At 35.9% G+C, this 21463-nt stretch overlaps 1 protein-coding gene across 2 annotated transcripts in view; it reads right to left on the bottom strand.

Annotated features, from left to right (window-relative positions):
- The window catches only part of HNF4G (hepatocyte nuclear factor 4 gamma), a 59698-nt gene that overhangs the window by 19091 nt on the left and 19144 nt on the right, over positions 1-21463 (bottom strand). The window contains exon 1 of one of the 2 annotated variants that reach the window (XM_027886186.1): positions 1149-1336. The exons of the other annotated variant lie outside the window; for it this stretch is intronic. Coding sequence (XP_027741987.1) covers positions 1149-1266 — 118 coding nt within the window. The 5' untranslated portion in view covers positions 1267-1336. Of the gene's footprint in view, positions 1-1148; positions 1337-21463 lie in introns of those variants that run through there. 2 annotated transcript variants of the gene reach the window in all.

The following is a 21463-nucleotide window of genomic DNA, read 5'->3' as shown; positions in this document are numbered from 1 at the left end:
AAAAACACAAATGACCAATGAAATCATGCATATTACAACAAAAAACAGAGAAATCTTCTAAAAGTTATATAATCATTGTTGATAGCTCCAAAATCACTTAGGCCATAAAGTTCTGTTTTTCCTTCTTAAATCAATAACCAAGTATACCTCTCTGTTTCCTAAGCTTGCTGTAATGTAACATCAGAAACTCAGATAAAACTTCAAGCCCAACAGTAAGAACTTAATTAGGTTCTATATGGCAGGAATATGTGGAAACGCAGGTGCTAAATATTTTTACTGCAAATCACTAGATATCAGTTCTGCCTTTTAAAAATACATACAACTACAGATCTGTGAATTATACTTTATGATATGACAGACCAATTTTTTTTATACATTAGAAGATATGGAAGGCCATTTTTGAGTAGTTTAACTGCCTGATACTTTTCTTTACTTTGACTGACTTTTTTTTTTTTTTTTTTTGTCAGTATTCAATGATGGCAGAATGAAATGGTGTGCTTCTTATTTCAAGCATAAATTACTGGTAAAACTTCTCAAAAACTGCAATCAAAAATTCTGCCTAAAGTTGAAGTGCTACACTAGCCAAATGCAAATACTTTTTCTCAGCTAAACATTAGCCTCTATAAAGCAAATGTGATTTTTTTTAAATTACTCTAGTTCATATATACACTTATCTAGAAAGTCTAGATTAACACTTAATTAAATAAAATAATAGTCTAACAATTAGAAACTAAGTATCAAGAAGCAGTAGCTAATTTTTTTCACAAACCTCTGGACAATTTTGTCCTTTTCTTCTGGAAGTTATATATTAAATATACTTCCATGTCCAAACTGTCAGTACTAGTTATTAATTTGTTGTACACTAAATAAAACAACTGCTGACTTCACCATTTTCTTCCTTTGATTAACTGACTGGTGACAGTACAGTTCATCTACTTTATTACATATAACCTCTCTTTTATTTTCCTTAAAGAATTATAATGTTACTAACTTAAAGTTAGTGATGAAGTGTAAAAGAGCAGATTTGTAGCTTGAAAACAACCCCCAAATGCTCCATTAATGAAACATTTCACTAACACCTTACAGCATCACTAAACTTCACTTCTTCTGTTTACCGGTTTGATTTTGCCTTACAGAGCAGAACTCACCATTGCCATTATACAGAATCTGCATAGTTTCGAACTCCAGTGCCGTGTACGTCGGATCTAGAACTTCACTGTAGTTTGCCATTTCCATGTCTAGTATTGGTTCTGAGATCCTCATCATTGAATGCAAAACCAGTGAAAAAGCTGCTCAAACGTACAGCCTTCCCATTCTGTTTCACAGTGATTGATAATCCAAAGTTAACTATAACTGTGTCACTTACGTGCAGCAATGGGAGGGGCTGTAAAACTGCTTCTGCATGCTGTATTTCACCTAGGTATTTTTTTTTCTTTTATGATACAGTGCAACCCTTCTGATAATCTTGGAATGCTTTATGAAATAACCTTATCAGGAGTTGTATTGGTTCCAGTTCTTCCGTGAACCCAAGGACGTGCAGGAAGCTTCCTGTCCCTTATGCCCTGCTACATATTTTGTTGTCAAAGTGTGGAACAAACAGTTCTAAACAAACTGCTCTGGTTGTTCTACAAGGAGACTGTAGGTTTCTACACCACTTTGCTCTCTTCAGAACAATAAGGAAATGTGTTATGATTATGGACTATCTCAAAACTATACCCAAATCATCCAACTTCGTATTTTACCAGACAGTTGTAAAACCTCCTGGTTTTACAGCTGTTACCGTTCTTTCACAGCAGTGATGAGCTGACTGCATAGGCACCCTTAAGCAAGGTCTCAAGCCACACAAGGTCTGCAGCAAGGCCAGCTCATAAATCCCCTCCATCACATACTGTGCTGCTATGATGGCTCTAGGCACTGGACCCTGCAACACTCAGACAGTAGCTTCCTGCTCTGACCCTTCTTCATATAAGATGTGATGGCAGCATGGTGTTTTCAAGTACCATCCAGATGCACAAGGGAAAAAAAAAATATTATTCACCTTCTCTGAAAGAAGAATCTCTGGGGAGGTCCACAGCCCATCAGTTGGTAGACATGGTGTGTACAAACCTAGTTAAAAACCCTCCTGTAAAGCTGTTTGAATCTGTGCCAAATATAGAGCTGAACAGCTGAATTTCACTTGCTAATCTGTTGCTTTTAAATGTTGGATAGCAGAATTTCAAACATCATTTCTCAATAAATTCTTTACAGAAAAATACCCTTTACACTGCTGAAAAACACTTACATTAAAGATTACACATATGGAAAAAATGCCCAGGTTACGTCTAACTAACAAGAGCCAGCAACTGTACATACAGCATTGAAATGCTTATTTGAATGGAAAAGAGTGTCTGCAGTTGCTGTTCAGTAAAAATAACTGTAAAAGGACACAATGAAAGAACTCCTTGATTTAACAAAAAAACCCAACCCAAACCAAACCAAACCAAAACAAAAAAAAAAAAAAAAGAAAGAAAAAAAGGCAATTTATGTCAGGCTACTAACGAAAAAGGAAAATTTACAGGAAAAGACCTAGAAATAAGCCTTTTGAAATTCGTCCTTCTGATTTCCATGTGCCAACGGTAACCTGAGAGGCACAAATCATCCTTTTTCCTTGTGGACACACAGATGCAGTCTCAGGCCAGTTCTCCTCTTGACTCCAGCAGAGTCTAGTGACATAATTATGACAACAGGATTCTTGTATAAATCACAGAGCTATCCCTAAACCAAAGCCTATTTACAATTGTGTTACTGCTTTCACAAATTCTCTGCAGATTTTGGAGGGTCTCTACAGGAGCTGTCTTCTCAACCTGCTGCTGCTCCTTTTCCTTTAAACCATTCATCCATTATTATATTTAATGAGATATCAAAAAAACTGTAGAAGTTACTGCTTAAAAAAGGGCAAACCTAAAATGTTCTGCCTTCACAAGAATAGTATGTTTATTAACAATGTGACTACAAATACTTCCTATACATAACAGAAGACAAATAATACAAAAAATAGGAATGTTTTAAGATATTTAAGGATACGACTGAAATGTCAGAATATTTTATGCCTACAATCATGGAAAAAAATTTACTCAGAAGGTATCATTTCACAGTACTAGAAGCGTACAAGGTTTCACTTTTTTTTTAACCATAACTAACACTTTTTCTTAAAGAAGCATATTAAATTAGGATTCATGAAAAGCTATTTGCTGACAGCCAATATTTGTTTAGGAAATCACTGTAGTTTCTTCAGGAGATGGAACAGTTTCATATTACCTGATGACTCAGTTTAAAAAGTTTCTTCTGTAGCAGAATTTGTTGTATTTGCTACTACAATCTGTTGTATTTGCATAGTATTTGCTACAATGCTAATTACTGGCTACATATGCTACTTAACATTGCGTTAATATGCAACTTAACAAAATATAAAAAGGTTTACATGTTAACTAGAATTATCTTTTATTCCTTAGTGCATACTTTTTATAAGATTTTCTATAATAGTCTCTGGCTTTTTAATTCCAAAACTCTATGCTTACAAACACATCTAATGCATATTTTTATTTCAAAACTCCAGTCCTGAAAATAGTCTGGCATATAAATTAATTTAAAGTAAGGGAATGAATGGAAGATGGAAGATATCATGTATGACATGATCAAATCCTGCTATTCCCTCTGCTGTTAGTAGAACTTCTTCAGTGCTGCCAAAACAGGTCCCTTAGTGACTGCTAAAGAGAGGGAATGAATTGACCCTTCATACTTCTGTCATATAAAAACTCATTTCAATTGATTTTTTAATATGGAAAAATATACGCTGTAGGAAAGACATTCTTTATACTATTTTTTTCATGTTTTGCTAAGGAAACTTCTTACAGTCAAATCCTGCACTCATAAAAATCTGCTTTCTGGGGGATTTTTAGCATCATGAAGTACATCATGAACAATTAATGTATACTAAATCACTACAGTAAAATATTAATATGTTTTCTTTCAGCCTTAGGCGGATTAGAATGCAATCTTGGAATCAGAGCAGTTGACGAAAGATGCTAAAGATGAACAGATTTTGGTCCTAAATCAGTCCAAGTTTTACCATGTTCACTAGTATTTAGATCCCCACTCAGCAGATTTCTTCTCATATTGGACACCTGAGCTGTTTTTCAAATTCTGAATGACACTGCAGTTTATAGTATGAGATGTTCTAAGTCAAGTCACCTACTACTGACAGCCAAGAAGTATCAGCCCAAGGTAAGGAAAAGTTTTAAAACTGTGTAATTAGTCAAACTGAGAAACACGTCCTTGAGAAAATGTAAATTTGAGTAAGAAATGAATTTTGCAATAATTGTGAAGCAAGAGAAAGCTACACAATAATGGTTTTGTTCATATGGTTATGTTGCTTTTTTTCTTTAAATCTGATGACCTCAGGATCACATATAGAAAGCATTCCTATCTTATCTTTAAGACTATTAACTCTGTTAATTGTCCAGCTCTCTATATTAAATGTAATCATTCTTTCTGACTGTGGCATAAAATAAAACACAAGTTAATAAAATCAAGGTTATTTCCAAAAAGTCTTCCTGAAAATAAAAACAATCTCAGATTGTCTACTATCACTACTGAAACAGTTTTGGGTTTGTCTGTTTTTGGGTTTTTGTTTGCTTGTTTTTTGTTTTTGTGTTTTGGGTTTTTTAAGGAGCAATATATCCTTTTATCTTTCCAGCTTAGTAAGCAATGTAGATCCCCAGAATAAAGCCTTAATTTAAAAGTTTTTTGTTTCTCATGTATTCTGAATAAGGAACACATCTTCACAGTATTTCCTGGTTTGCAAGTACTGTGAGTTGTGGTGCACATACTTGGAAGACATTCTATTTTTGTCAGTAACCTGGCATATTTTTCCAATATGTTGATAAAACACACATTTTGATCTGTTTCCCCTCTTGTCTGGTGGCACACATGGGGCAGGGTATGCATGGAGTCTGTACTAACCAACCCTAATGAAACCATACGAGTTGAGCCAGAATGTCTCCTTACTACAGTAAAATCGGAAACGTCAGAGAGTTGATTTGCCAAAAGCTTGCTACCCAAGAAGCAGTGTGCAAATTTTAAGCGCACCTGTGGGCAATCTCATCTTTGGCTTATGAAGATACACACCCTTGTAATACCAGAGACTGAGCTTCCCTCTCCTGTAACACACCCTCAGTGCCAGGGAGAACAGCGCCAGTCATCATCCCATCAGTTCTGCTGACATCTACCCCCAAGTATTTCATAAATAGTCCATGAGTAATGACTCGGAAATGTTTGCTTGTCTTCTAAAACATATAAAATTATGACGTGCTTGTCGTGGAAAGATTGTAATACTGCGGTATTGCTTTATTTGGTAGAGATTGCCGGATTTCTGGTTTTTTAAATAAATAAAATGTTAGAGTTGGATCAGATCTAAAAATCAGTGATTAAGCACAAATGTGTATTGAAGTTTAAATGTGTATTCCCAATCTGCTTGGAAAAGAAATAGCTTTTTGTGCTGAAGACTTAAGTAACATGATGGAAACATGGTTACAGTCTTCTACAACTCTAAAATACTACAGCAAGTTGTCACACCCCTTTCCCCCCGCCCCTCCAAAAAGTTCATAGCCAAACAAGGACAAAGTTGCTTTTAAGATGGCTAAAGTTAAAGGATTTTTCAGAACAATTTGTGAATCATGAGAGTAAACGCATAGCACTGCTTCTCCCACTGCAGTGACCAAAGGCATCATCTCACACTCACTTCTCAAAGCCAGCACCAATTATGAGATTTAATGAGTAAATTTATCCCATTTAGATGTTTCTGTGCCTTGTCATCTTGCATCTTTCTTTTTTACTTTGTCCTAAAAAATATAGTGGTTAAATAAAACGCTAGAAAAGCAAAGCCGGTACCAGAATTGAACAGGTTTTCGCAGTACACTTAGAGGTAAGGAGGTTGATTAGCTGCAACAAATCATGCCAGGTGAAACCTAAGTACAGATCTTTGTGGGAAATCTAGGCTAAAACTGTTTTCATTACACACATTTTTAGACACTTAGACCACCCCAGGCTTTCTATAAATGGAAATTCTTGCACATATTGAATTTGCCTCTTTTTTCAATTTAAATTGGTCATTCATTATGTTGAGTTCCACTCTATCATACAGCATATATAGTTTTAATATATTAGGATGAGGGTCACTTTTAGGTTTTTTCATTTTGGCATAACAGGGAACAGACAATTATTGTGAGGTCTGAATTGTCTTTATGTTTTTGGCTTCAAAAATGATTTGTCATTCAGAACAACTGGCTACAACTTCAGCAGTCATGAATGTGAATAAACATAGACAACAAAGAACATGCCTGGCTTCTGACTTGTCAAACACTATGAACTCACCATAAAGCACATTTTTCAAGCTTGAATAATCCCAAAATAGTTACAAAGATGTCAATAAGTAGTCTACATCACAGTTTCAAAGCTGAGTAATAGATCCAAAACTCCAAATTCTATCAACTGCAATTTTAATCTTCCATACACCTTGGTCATTGTCGTCTCAGTACTTGAGAAGAAATATCAAAGAAATATGAAAGCTCTACAATATTTTGAGCCTGAAGAATTGTGGCGACAGGATAATTCTGAAGATAATTTACACTCACTGAGGATACAGCCGGTTTTCAGATTCTCCCTCCCTATTCCAAATATAATTCTCTCCATCTTATTCTAAAAGGGTAAATGATTTACTTATTCACTTTATATACCACAATGTCATTGAGGGGATAGGTTACTAGGATAGCAACATTAATATAATGGTGTCATATGCAAAGAGAAGATGTTACATCCACTACTTAAGGTCAAGGTAAACAAAGCTGTCTGGTTTATCTGATTTTATTTATCACTTACACATGCACACACATATCAGTGAGTGACCCAGGTAGCATCTCACAAAGTACAAGACACATTCCAGTTAAAAAACACTTAGCTGTACTCTCTATTTAACAGAAGGGTGTTTTGAGGATGATTCTCACATTGTATTCCCCCACAGTTTGCAAATATCTTAATTTTGCAGCTGCCCTGTGCTACTGTTTGTCAATGGTTCAGTGAAACCCATGGTGTACCTGTGCTTGTTTGTTCTGCAGCTGCACTCTCCAGCTCTTGATTACCCACCAGATTCAGGACAATTTTTGCTGTTGTTATTATTTCACTTCTTTATTACTCTCATATTGCAGTGAATTTCTTGAACTAAGGTGAGTTGGATTACACCTATAACTGTATGACAGCAGCTAGTAACTTCCTTCTGAGATTTCTCAGCTTTCAACTTAGCATAGGACAGTTTTTCACTAAATAATACCACTGCTGAAGAGCAGGAAGTAGTCAAGGAAAAGCCATCTTGTAGCCAAGAGGTCAAACATGAACCATTGCCTAAGGGCCACCACTAAATGTCAAGAACCAGCTGTACAACTGCCCTGATGGAGAACATTGTGTCTGAGTGCTCTAAGAGTCAAGGCCACGATGGTGCCTGTTGAAGAAGCACATTTCTAAGGGAAGATTTACAGGGACGGCTAATGGTGAAGTGGAAGTTTGATAACAGTCATTCAAAAAGAAGGTTGAGGGGTGGCCTCTGCTCTCTACAGCTTTCTGAGAACAGGAAGTGGAGAGGGAGAGATACATATCTGATCTCTTCTCCCTTATATTCAGTGATAGGCTAGGTGGGAATGGTTCAAGGTTGTGTCAGGGTTTAGGAGGTTTAGACTGGACATCAGGAAGCATTCCTTTACCAAGAGTGTAGTCAAACACTGGAACAGGTTTCCTGGAGAGGTGGTCAATACCCTAAGCCTGCCAGTATTAAAGAGGCATTTGGACAACGTCCATCAAGGTTTTAATTTGATCATCCATGAATTGGCCAGGCAGTTGGAGTAAATATTATGGTCAATTTAAATCCCTTTCAACTGAAATAGTCTATACTATTCTAATCTAGTCTAGTCTAGTGTTTTCTAAGTTTCTATTCAGTCAGAACACAGTATGCTAGGTATAAGAGTTAGGTGGTAAATACTGAGTACACAGAGTAGTTATATTTCTTTATCTAGCCATTCCAGGAGGCTGTCCACAGTAGACTGCAACATATGTAAATATCAAGTATTATGCAGATTTAAAATCTCGTTTTATGTACACATATGTATGTATATAAGTAAGTACACATAGGAATTTATTGTCAGGTTTTTTGTGACAGCTGGATATGCCTCTTGAATTAACAGGGGGAAGCTCTTCCTCCTGCATACTGGATCATAGTAATTGTTGACATTGTATTGTCCATGTGCAGATTCTCCCCAGGAGCTAACAGTAAATCAGTATTTTGCCAGTTCAATCAATTCCTGTGCTTGTTTTGTGTCCAGATTTACAGTAAATTTGCTAGCCCTATCTGAGGTTAGCAGGTGCCATTAGAAAATTGTGCACCTTTATGGGGAGGAAGGATTAAAAAATAGGATACATTTGCTTTTTACACAGCAACAAATCAGGTTTGCTCTTAGGTATATGAATTACTATTTAGCACTTAATATTTCTATTTTATTCTTGAAAACTCACAATAGCCATGAAGTGTTGACAGTTTAGGAGGTTTAAAGGATTTTTGTAGCATAGAATTTTGTGGTGAGATTTGCTGAGTTACAGGTAAAGGAGACACTTGTTAATTATTTGCTTAAGTCAGGTAACTTATTTTTTTCTGCTACACACAAGAAAGTTAATCAGAGAGTTGTCCTGGAGAGCAAAATGAAATGAGAAGTAAACAGGAAAGAGTTCAGGCATAAGATAAAACCAAACCATCAAGATATTGATAAGCAAGACTAAGCACTCCTGTTCAGTCATCCCCAGGTGATTAGTAATTTCTTAATAAGCGTTCTTGGCAGGTTTTATGCAAACTTGCTCATAAAATATGCTTTATATAGCCAGCTAGATAAATTTGACTTATAATTTATCCAGAGTTATCTTGAGAAATACCATGTAATGAGATTTTTTTTTTCCCTGAGATAAACACACTTGCCTTTGTCATACACAATAAAAGAGTTCAAAAAAAGGTTAACCAGTATCAAGGCAAGGTTTGTTCAGGATTCTGTTTTTTCAGCATGCCTAGAATCTTTCCTTTCTGTGTGATTCATTAATCACAAAAAGTCCTCTAATTTCTATATTCCATCCCCTGATGAGTGAGTTATGTATTCCACATAATGTTTTAAAACAAACTCAGTACACTTCTGCCCATGCTAGTGACTATGTAACTCTTGGTCCTGCGTAAAAGGCTAATTAAATAACAGACAAGTTGCCATTATTTTCAGTTACTCTGTCTAAAATTAAAATTTTTAACTAGAGCATGAACTGACTCATCACATTCCCACAGAAAGAATGTTGTGTCAACACACTTGACTTAACTCTTCCAAGACACTAGCGTGGTTATGCTGAGCTTAACAACTTCTCTCATTTTTATTGTTACAAAAATCAGTTAAAGAGAAGTTCAGAGCATATTAAACACTACCAGTTTAAACTGAAAGTATGACAAAGGAACACAAAATTCAAAATACTACCTGAACAAAAGAACAATATGAAAGCATAAAGGCATATAATCTGTTTCAACCATATTTTGGGTCAGCTCCTTAAAGTACCGAAATAACTTGATTTTAGGCATCAAATAAATATGAAGTTTTCAGAAAAACTCACAGCCTGGGAAGGCACACATGTAAAATACCCTGATTTTCATAAAATCATAGAATGGTTTGGGTTGAAAAGGACATTACGGATCTTCTAGTTCCAATTCCTCTGCCACAGGCAGGGATACCTTCCACTAGACCAAGTTGCTTAAAGTCTCATCTAGCCTAGCCTTGAACACTTCCATGGATGGGGCATCCACGACTTTCTTCTCTAGAAACCTGTTCCAGTGCCTCACCACTCTCACAGTAAAGAATTTCTTCCTAACATCTCACCTAAACCCATTGTCTTTCAGCTTAAAGCCTCTCCCCCTCCACTCCCCCTTGTCCTATCACTCCATGCCATTGTAAAAAAATCCCCCTCCATCTTTCTTATAGACTACCTTTAAGTACTGGAAGGCTGCTCTAAGGTCTCTATGAAGCCTTTTCTTTTACCTAAAATAATTACGTGATATTTCTTAAGAGAACAAAGTCATTACTGGTTTCAGCAGACATGAACTAACAACCATATATCCTTGGAAATACAAACGGGGGCTGTCCGAAGAACAAGGGAGGTCCCAGACACCTGATATCTCTATGGGCAGAGGCATCTACATTCTAAGCACAGTAAATTCAGATCCAGCCAGCACAAAGCAGAATCCTCTGGAGAAGGACCTTAAGTCTGTGCTTTGCTGTACATACACAGATTCGCTCTTCAATTGGCCAGTTGCAGTCTCTAGTTCTAACTCATTAGGTGTGTTCCCGGGTAGGAACAGCACATTGCACACTGTGACTTCAAGGAAATACAAATATATCTCCTCCCAACAGTTTTTAAAGAGTGGTTTAATAAGCTCAAAATCAGTAGAAGTCCCTTTTAAAAGCTGTTGATAAATATTAGAAAAAGAAGGTAGGCTGCATCTCTCTAACTAGCGAAGCCAGAACACTGATCAAGCTGAGCAGAGAAAAATTCACTGGCACAGAAAATAGGAGAGAAGTGGTCCTGCAAGGTTGTAATTAGTCTCTATCTTTAGAGCAAGTAAGAGGAAATTTTGATAAATGGACATAGGTGCAGTTATGAGTAAAAACTCAATGCAAATCATCAAGATGCAATTTGAAAAATTATGTGTAGTTGCAATAATGTAGGTTACATGATCAAGTCTTCAATATACCTTCAATATTATAGATAACAGTCGGGTCTGGATTGTTTTTCTGGACATCAACAATATTCATATGGCTGTATTCCTTGTTTTTAATGTCTTCAGGTAAGTAGGCTCCATCATTTTAACTGAGAACTTTGCAGTCAGGAACATTATTTCCCTATCTATGAGAGAGGGATAAACTATCTTTCCCTTTTAATGAACAGAGAAATGAGGCAAAGGACAACTAAAGGCAGTGTTTATGACACTTGAATCCACGTGTCTGCAATACAGTCACCTGGATACAAACTAAACTCCCTTTGTACACAATGATCAGAAACAGTTACATCTAACCAGATTCCTCAAACTTAATTTCAAGAGTTCACCTCCTGCACTCTACATTGGAGCACTTTCTCAAACTGAAAATATATCATATAGAACAACTGCTACAGCTTATAAATACCAGAAAAAAAATATCCTTTATCTCATCTTAAAAAAAAATCATAATATTTTAATCTTCTAGATCAATAATGAATGTTTTCACCAACTTAAAGTACATTTCAGAGGATGTGAGCTTCAAGAAGAGAGTCAGTCAAAAAAAATGGGCATGAGTGAAATCATAAAATAACACACTATGCCAAGTGAGGATTAACAGAATCAGATTCAGGTATCACTGGGTTTGAAAAAAAATGGAGATATATGTAACATAACCCAAAAATAAGCTAGATGAAGAATATTCCTCATAACAGACAGTAAAAAAGCAAGTTACCGTACTTAAATGTGGGATGGTTGTCCTGCCCAGTCTTGCCTGCAGCTCTGCTTAGTGCATGTGTACCCAAGACCCCTGTGACCAGAGAACAGGACTCTATAATTTCCTTCAGAAGATGCACCAAGCACCCAGGTTCATTTTCTAGCTGATACCTTCTCTGGCCTGGGCAACCAGAAACACAGGATATGTGGAAGAGACAGGTCACTTCCCCACCCTCCTGGGACACTATTCCAGTGCATCTCCTGGGCCAGAACTGTGATGCACTTACCACACAGAGTAGACACAGTCACTGGAAGCTAAGCTGCCTTATCCAAGCTGCACCCTATGTTAATAAAAAGGAGAAATCACAACAGGTCTGTTGCATTTATCTCAGAAGACACATAAAAGTTGTTGCACTCCAAAGTTTGGGTGTTTTTTTTTAAAACAATGCAATCTTTTTTTACAAAAAAGGAGCAAAAGCAGCTGTTAACTGTACTGTCTACTGATTAAATACCCTGATAACACCTAATATTAATTTTCCAGATAACACTGCTTTAATTAGACACATGAGAAAATATCTAAGGTGACAGTCCACTTTTGGCAAGTGAGTTCTGTAAATACATCAGCATTTAAAACACATTAGTATTTAAATATCCCTATCTGATTAGTGAGAATGGCAAAAGTATCTTTCTCTGAAAATTCAGTCTTTCAACTTCAAAAAAGAAGTGGCAGAAAAGAATATCCTAATCAAAAAGATCAATTTGTTTAGGAATCAGGAAGGATGAGTCAGTAGCAATGGCGTGCAAGGAAACCAAGATGACTTCACTTAGGTGATGGAAAGGTCACTACTGGGTGTATTCTAACCACTTATGTTAAAGTCTTATTACACATAGAACAAATAAGTCATTTGAAAACTTTCAGAATCTGCAGCGGATTGGAAAAATGCAGGTAACACGATTTTCTTTCAAAGGTGATGTTAGGTGTAGAGTCAGAATATAGCAGTTGTAGTGACTGACTGCTCTACTGAGCATCAGCACAAGAGTTGAACCAAAGAGAATATCAGTGTTCGCTGTTTGAAGTGGAAGTCTTGATTGATCTAATAAAGATTTGACTTCTTGGTAAAACTTGGGTTTTCCTGGATTTTTGAGTAAGTACAACTCAAACACTGAAACTTTTTTGTTACATTTTTTTTACACATAATAAATGTTAGGGATAGGAAACTTGACAAATATTTTCCAGTTGAAGACTGATGTGACTTGTCTCATTTGTTCTGCTCACTGCTCTTGGAGGAAAAAAAAAGAAACAAAACTACAGCACTGTTATCTACTGTTATCTTGGAAGGAACAGCCAAAAAAGAAACATGAAATCCAACCATTCCTAGGAGGTGTAGCAGAAATAATTACTTTGGAAACCCAAAGTGTTCAGAATCATTGAATACTAAAAAGACATGAAGATACAGTCTTTGCCGTAAGGGCGGACAGGGAGAGGACAAAACTGAATGGAATATTTTAGATGCCATCTAACAAGTGCTGAGTAAAAAGAAATAATAATTTCCCTTGGTCCTGCTAATACAGCCCAGAATGCTGTTGGTCCTCTAGCTCATGCTCTGCTTGCGTTCTACCAAGACCCTTTGGTTCTTCACAGCAGAGCTTTTTCTCAGCCAGTCCTCTAATTCTCTCCCCAATACAGGATTGTTCTCCAGTTGTCCCCCAGTGCCACAATTCTCAATCCAATTTTTATTCACTAAGAATCACAACACCTTCCTAGTCTGCCCAAGCTACATTACTACAGCATTCCCTATCTTTTAGGTGTATACATAAATTAAATTACCGCGATGGACTTGGTTGGAAAAGATTGATTTAGCTGCCTCAAACAGTTTTAATTAAAACACTGCCATATCTGTTCATTTAGCCAGAATAAGAAGCCAGTCAATCAATTCCATTAGTACTTCTGGACACATTTCCTAGAGCCAGCAGAACTCTTCTACACCTCCTCCTATCTGTCATTCATATGACAGTGAATGGCATTTCTGCTTCCATCTGCACAAGGAGGGGAGTTAAAAGCTGCCATTACAGCTGGAATTAGGAGCACTAATGGCTTGCCAGCCACATTCAGGGCACAAAAATGTGGATCTTACTGAAGAAGACTAAAAGGAGTTTGTTTGCCCATCTCAGGGAAGTGAAGAGGGAGATGGAGTTTATTCTACAAATAAATCAAGCAACATAGGGGGGAAAATTATTTAGAAAATAAAACAATGTTGCCATAAGAGCAAAGGTATAAATTTGAGGATGGCAAGTGAAAAGCTTCTAAACACATCAAGGTTAAGGCACTGCAACAAGCCTGCTCCATCTGGATAGCTAAGGAACATAACTGATTTTAAGACATGGAGAGAAATTTATCAAAGGTATTACATAGGCTGGCGATGCCAGACAAGTTGGTTACTCGGGAGATCTTTTCTTGTCTTATGTTTGCTGAACATCGTGACTATTTTTTTTAAAGTGGTCAGTGGAAAATATCAAGTGTATTATTATAATTACAAATTAAATAAATATAAATGACAGAAAGTTAACCTCAGTGTGATAAGCAATTAACAGAATTATGCTGTGATTGCAGCCGATACATAATTAACAACTGCTGCAAATTATGTTATCCATCTAATTTGCCAAGATTGGAGTAGTATTATTCTTAGGCATGTTTAGTAAGTTCTGCAGTAATGTGCACTTGAGTGAAGTGCTCTTTACTAATGTGTTCAAATTCACAAAGCTGTTATTAGAATTGCAAATAAGATATACACCAGCATCATTTCCTCTGCTCATCATTTTCTCTTCTTTGGAACTATTCTTGACAGAAAATCAAATTGTAACAAGTACATAGGATGTTTGCACAAATTGAGCAAAAGTAGTGTTAATAAACATGAAAATGTGCAAAAAAGTCATTGTGATGAACCAAGTGCAACTGAATTCAAAACACGTTGGTTGCTGCCGAGTAGAAAGGAACAAAAATCATGGAGCTCACTGAGGGACTAAGGAAAATGCTCAAGGTAGAATTCACTTAGAAAGCAGAAAAGGGAAAAATATTTTTTGAAATCATGTATATTTAAGGTCCAGAACAGAAGAATACCTGACTATTCAACGTGTAATGAAAGCAGTAGAAAAAAACATCACCTTTCAAGGACAAGGTCTTTAAGGTCAATACATGCTGGAGTCACAAAGTCCTTAATTAACTGATTAAAGCATACCAATTTAAAAAAGAAAGAAGCAACCAATGGTTCACAGGTCTTCCATTCAACTTTTCCCAGAAGGATATTGGAAAATCTGAACTGGAGAAAGTAGTAAGATATGATGAGGGAATACCTGCCTGATGAGGAGCACACACAGTCTTCGGTGGACAAAATAATATCATTTAGGAAAAATTTTGGGCGTTTTGGTTCCACCAACTTATCACCAGCTTCTCCGATTTCATAGCTATTTATATGGCTTTCAAAAGCACGTGATATTTACAACTGATGCATCTCCAAACAGTCATCAACTTCTGAGTGAGTGGCATACTGAAATAGGACAGCCAATGATACAGCCTTTAGCAAGCAAGGAGATCAGTGAAGCGTGTAGCAAAACTTTAATTACACTCAGAAAAGAAAACTGCAGAGCACAGAAGCTTCAGTTCTCCATATATAGATGAGGAAAGGCTGATTTCCTAGGCTGTGTTTCCATCCTCATCTCTAGGTAATACCTGCAGCCAGTAAAATAAATGCTAAGCTACCTGCAATGCAAACCAACTATGCTTCTAAATAAAATTCTTATTTGGATTATAAAGGTTGAGAATACAGTGTTTTCACTCAAGGTACAAAGGCATTTCTGAAGATTAAAGAAAATGCTTAAGTCATCAGACAACGCTGATGCCAGATATTCTTCTACTTGTAGAACAAAAAAGCATAGAATTTATACAGTGTTTTGAAATACTATCTGGAAGGATTACATACGGAATAGAAGACAAAATGGTTTTTAAAACTGCAGTTCTGTTGACACAGAAGCATATGAATAAAAAATCCCCTGCTCTTTGGATGACTAAGGTTTAGGTACTGAATAAACCACATAGTAAAACAGGATTTGTAGTAGAAAAGCCTGAAAGAAAAACAATTTTAATTTTACTACATAGAGAGAGTTTCAAAAAGGATGAAGGCATGAAAGAAACAAAGGGGCATTTTGTAGTAGCCTTGAGATTTTTAACTTTATAGCTCTTGCAGCCTCGCTACTTGTCTTGGGTGAACTGCACTTCAAAATGCTAAGCTTTAGCTAGGCAGTCACTATCTATTTATTGGTTTATGTATATTTATTTCAACATTACCTATTAATTCCATACATTCTCATATATGTGTATTCTGTACCTTTAAAAGCAACTCTTAAATACAAATACAATACACGAGTCACTCATAAAGTTCTGAAAGATAATTTATTTTCTGCATCCCAAATATAACTTCACGCTATTAGAATCCAAATAAAAGCATGTAATTCATAGGTTTTTGTATTTAAAAAACATCCACCTGCTTCAGCTAAGACAGCATTCTTTGCTTTGGTTTTTACATTAAGAGAAACCTTATGGGTCATACATCGTTTGTTCTCTTGAAAGAAAATGACAACACAGAAAATCACTTCTAAACACCAGGGATGAAGCTAACTCCCCCTATTTAGATACAACAGGACTTTAGTCAAGAACAGAGATTCTTACAGTCTAAACTGTAAGTCTGCTGAGGTACTACATTCTTTATTGATCTTGTAAACTGCGGAGCATGCAAAATAGGAAGCAGTAAAATTGTTAGCCCATCAGTACTTTCTGTGCTCATACGTGATACAGTTACACCAGTATGCCAGATTGATTCTGGCCATATCAGAAATTAGAGTATTTTATACAATAGTTCAACATATATAAAATTAATTCTCATGTGCATATTTTCATGCATAGGCCTTGGATCAGAAATATACCATTTGGCAAACAATGGAAGAAAAACGCACCACTTGAAATGACACAGCCTCTCCCACTAGGGCCACTATAAAAGCACATAGAAATCAGCAGGGGTACTACAGTGACGATGAAGCCTAGAAATGGATCTGTTCTTTAAGTCCCTCTGTGCCTTTCTCCCTACCCTCACTTATCTATGCAAGGTAAATTAGTCTCTCCATCACCCATGATTAGGAGAAGTTAGAATCTCTATGGGAAGCACACACTTTTCTGTATACCTCTTTTAGATTTAAATTTTCAGAACTCCCTTACACACCTAATTCTATACTCATTAGTATGGCAATAAAATGACATAAAATGAGCAAAAAGCAATAAAGCAATCATATCCCAGCATGTTTATTTAGTTGTGGTCCTTAATAACACAGACCTTTGCACCCACTGATACCGGGAGTGCTCCTAATTCTCCTCTGCCTCAAATCCGTAGTTATCATTACTCTCAGACTTATGCCCAATGTTTTAAAGCCTGTTTCACACGAACTGTGCAAGCAAAAAAAGAAATCAGTTTTATCAGGAAAAAAATCCCACAAATCAAAACAAAACAAAACAGAAAGCTTTGAAAATTCAGCCCAAAGCCACTTGGATGTAAGACGCAATGAAAAATTTGCAGAGCTGCACTGAGGCTGTGTTACAATGTGTAATGCGTGCCTTAGCCTTTTAGCGTACTGTTCAAATTAGCTGAAAACATCAAATGATATTTGGTGGTTGTTGTTATTGGACTGTAGATATATGCTTAGTGGTAAGAAAGGTATTAAAAATCTAACTATATTCTTGTAAATCTAATGGCAAATTGGAATTTCCTTAAAGTACTTAACAACAATCAAATTGAAGTTGTGCTAATTACAGCATATTTTGATTAGTTTTAGAATCATTTCTATGTCAATTTAAAATCCATGCCTTTAAAATACCACATATTTTCAATCTAAAGAGCTATAGTTATCTATTGAGTATTTAAGTAGTTTCCTCTGTCTTCACTATTTATATTATTTTCTAATAAGCTTTAAAAATATCATTCCCCGAAGGAGACACTCTAAAAATCTACACTGACTTGTGAATAAAAGTGCAATTTTATCTAATTATTGCTAACAGGGACCAAGAACATGTGGTTGTCCTTCAGAAGAACCCACTGTGATTTAAGAACAGCCAATAACAATCTACCAAAAAGTCTGGGGACCACTCACAGTCCAGTGATTGGTAACAGTCACAGTTACGGTCAAAAGACCAATTTTATTTTTTCTTCGTTAAAACATTCACAACAGAAGTTTATAAAATGCCTGTAAGTGCAGTTATACATTTCTTATGACAATTTGAATTAGATTGGTCTTTTAATCACTTCCTTCTTAGTCTGAAAAAGAAGGCTTGGATTTTTCATTAAAGTAATTGGGGGGAGGGGTTAAATTACATTTCCCCTGCTGTATGAAACACCTGTTGCCTAAGTTGTTCCTCTCTTGCTGTCTCCATCTTCTCCAGATATTCACTCTTTTGGTTAGCCTTTTGTCAGACAGATTGCTCTTACTTCAGATTTCAGCAGTGGTTTGTTTCTCTACTATGAGCTCTGGGAATCTGTCATTTTTCAAATTGGAATGAGCTGCACAAATGTGGAAGCCCAGCCATAAAGTAACAACTACTCAGAATGTGATCAGACCTACATAACATGCAATATGCTGCATTAATATTGCAAGCAAAACATGCAACAAGTCGTGTTGGCACAAGCAAGTGCATACAATATGTAGAAAACATATACTGCTTGGCAATATTCTATAAATTGCATTGTCTACATAGAAAAGCTGATCCGAAACTACTCTGGAGTAAAAATTCCCCTTTTCATTTGAATTTTCAAGTGTCCAAAAGCATGTTATTGTGCAAAAAAAATGGCTTGCTGAAATAAAAGCACAATAAAAAAGAGCTATGTGTGGAATTATTTCAGTGCGCTAGGATCCAAAGTAAAGCACTATGATAAATAACATCATTTTGCTTAAAAGGAGGGGAGAACAAAACATGGACACATGGGGGGGGGGGAAATAATGGGAGAGAAACAAAACAAAACAGTGCACCTTTCAGGATGATTGAGTCCTTCTTAATCCATATTTTAGTCTCTGATACATAATTTTATACTCTTGACAAAGTGTCAGGCAATTGGAAGAGGGATGGAAAAACATATGCAGCTTTTTGTCAACTTAATGCCTCCCTAAACTGAGAAGACATTTCTGAATAAAGAAGCTAAAAATAAATAAGAAAACAGTGTTAATAATGGGGTCTGAATTATCCAGCAATAAAAAGATGACAACATTTTTAATATATTTAAATAGAACTTTCATAACATAAATAGTAGCAACAAGATGGCTGGCAACAAAAAAAATTATTTGTATCTGACTTGCACAGATGACCTTTTAAAAAAAAATTACACTGCCTATATATACACTGTGATGTGTTTACTTACAAGTTTAAACTATTGTAAGAACTCATAGTTAAAATGTAGCCAAGATGTACTTTACCTAATCTTAATAGCAAAAGCTGGCACTGAGGTCTTGGATAAGCAAATATAGTCACATTAATACTTACAATTTTAGTTTCCAGAATGAAAATCAATACCAATATACCTGGATTAATGGAGTAATTAACAAAATATATAGAAAAAACAATGTCTAGGATTTATATTACAATTTTATTTTCAACACACATAGCATGCTTTTGTGTGTATAGAGAGCTAGAAAGAGAAGGTTATGCAGTTTGGCTTAGGGATATTTTTATGACAGAGTCCTGTTTAAATGTAATCCCATTATTTCTAGGGAAATGTGCTGATAACTTTAAAAGTTGAAAAATATGCATTCATACAAATATAGCAGATTTAAGTGTGGAATTTTAAGAAAACTTTCTAACTTTGTAAACGTTCACCATACTAATTCTTTAGTCATTACAACAACACTATCAGAGAGACCTGACAAGAATGATAACTACTAGGCTAAGTCAAAAATTTGATTAATATATACAAAATTTCTAAAAAAGCATCTATAAAACAATCACACAGAAAAATGAAAAAAAAAAAAAGAAAACAAGTAAGTTCTCATAATGAAGACAATGTTAGTTTATCCAAATATGAAAAATTCTTAATTAAAGTTTTAAAACAGTCCTTTAAAACTTTAGCAAATTAAAAATTTTTCAGTTAGATGCAACTGAACCCAGGTTTGTATGTACATCTATTTCTGCCAATTCTTTACTTCTTCTCTACCCAACTGAATTTTAGGTCCAGAGTCGCAGTACAGTGCCTTCCACCTGCCCAGTCAGCCAACAAGATTAATCTTTTTTGTCTTTGGGAACTTGTGACCAGTGAGGAGCAGAATGATCAACCAGCTTTTTTACAACCTCTGGGTGAGATTAATCATGTCTCACCTTACAAGTCAGTCAAGTCCCTGAAATTTTTCATTGTGTTACCCTTTCATGTCAGTCCTCTTTCTCCTTACCCCTTTCAATCTTATTAGGCTTTCATTTTCCTGAGTTAGTGAACACAGACTTTTACCTCTCACTCTGACAAGTTCATCACTGAAACCGTTGCTCATCAGAAGTATGTAAAATCAAGTGGTATTAATTCTATGAGAAACATTAGTACTTTATCAAGCCACTGTTCTTGATTTTCCAACATATCAACATTATGCCAAACAAATACGATCACACGATAAACTTCCAATATTTAACTGAATGCAGCCATAAAGTATACCCCTTGGTAAGCAAATCCACAAACAAAACATGCAAATTATTATAAAGCAGCACTATACCTCAAACAATAGCAATATGCGCTGTCTCCTAGGTAGTACTAAGGGATAAAGACCACAATCCCTTTAAAAATGTCATTCAGCATACTTCTTGTAAACAAGGCAATGAAGAAAGCTAACTAGAACTTGTAGGAAAAAGTAGAACCAGAAAAGACAAATTCAAACCTAGAAATAATCATGAACCTAGAAACAGAAGCTCACTTGAGTCTGAGGATGATCTTCAGATGATGGCTGGATTGCAAGTCTGATAAAATATAATCAAATTTTAGTTAGACCAGGAAAGTATTTTTTTCAGTTGTTTTATGCCATAAAATGGAAACTCTGCAATTGTTTTATGCTTCAAAAATATTCACTAATGTGTTTATAGGCTTCCATTAATTTTAGTGGAAACAGTCTGTTAATTATTGGAAGACATGCATAGAAAACATTGAGCAAACTAGGATCTAGTCTCCAGGAAATTAAATGAGATGACATGAGATGAGATGAAGCAAACAGAAACAAGAAGAAACAACGAGATATACCAGTCTGCCAATGGTCTTCTCACAGAGAACGTTCTGTTCCCACCAGTTCTAAACACTGCAAGTGGTGAACAAAGAGATCATAAACCTGCTTACAATTCATCTTCTCAACAATCAGTGGACAAACTGGAATAAGAAGTATCAACAAAACACAATCAACAGAAGATCATGCATCCCCACTAAAAGGAGCTGCAGAGATTTTTCAGAAGTATTCAGGTCCCTTAAGATGAAAATATGGTTAGAGAACCCATGGTTCTTGATAACGGTTGGCCTCATCCTATTGGGAACCAGAATGATGAAAAATATTCTCAATTGAAAGAATAACAGAGGGAATGAAGAACAGGATCACCAGCATTTAGAAGAGGCTGAATAAGAGTAGGTATCTTGTGCAGCAACTTCTCCAAACCAAACTTCTCTTACACACACACGCACAGAACAACAGTATTGACTGTACCACCATTCTCAAAAGGAAAGAGAACTAGCAACCACAATTCTTCATAATGGTTTTGATCACTCCTCCTTTTTGTTGGCAGACAAGATGACATGGCGGACATCATGTAAGATAGATAGAATGTGTTTCACTAGACATCTAATT

The sequence above is a fragment of the Empidonax traillii genome, unplaced genomic scaffold (genome assembly GCF_003031625.1).
Source record: "Empidonax traillii isolate 1590-97213 ecotype Southwest subspecies unplaced genomic scaffold, ASM303162v1 scaffold181:size1721324, whole genome shotgun sequence".
Classification (NCBI taxonomy): Eukaryota; Metazoa; Chordata; class Aves; order Passeriformes; family Tyrannidae; genus Empidonax; species Empidonax traillii.
Note: the sequence above shows the minus strand (reverse complement) of the source record. Positions and strands in the feature narration are given on the sequence as shown.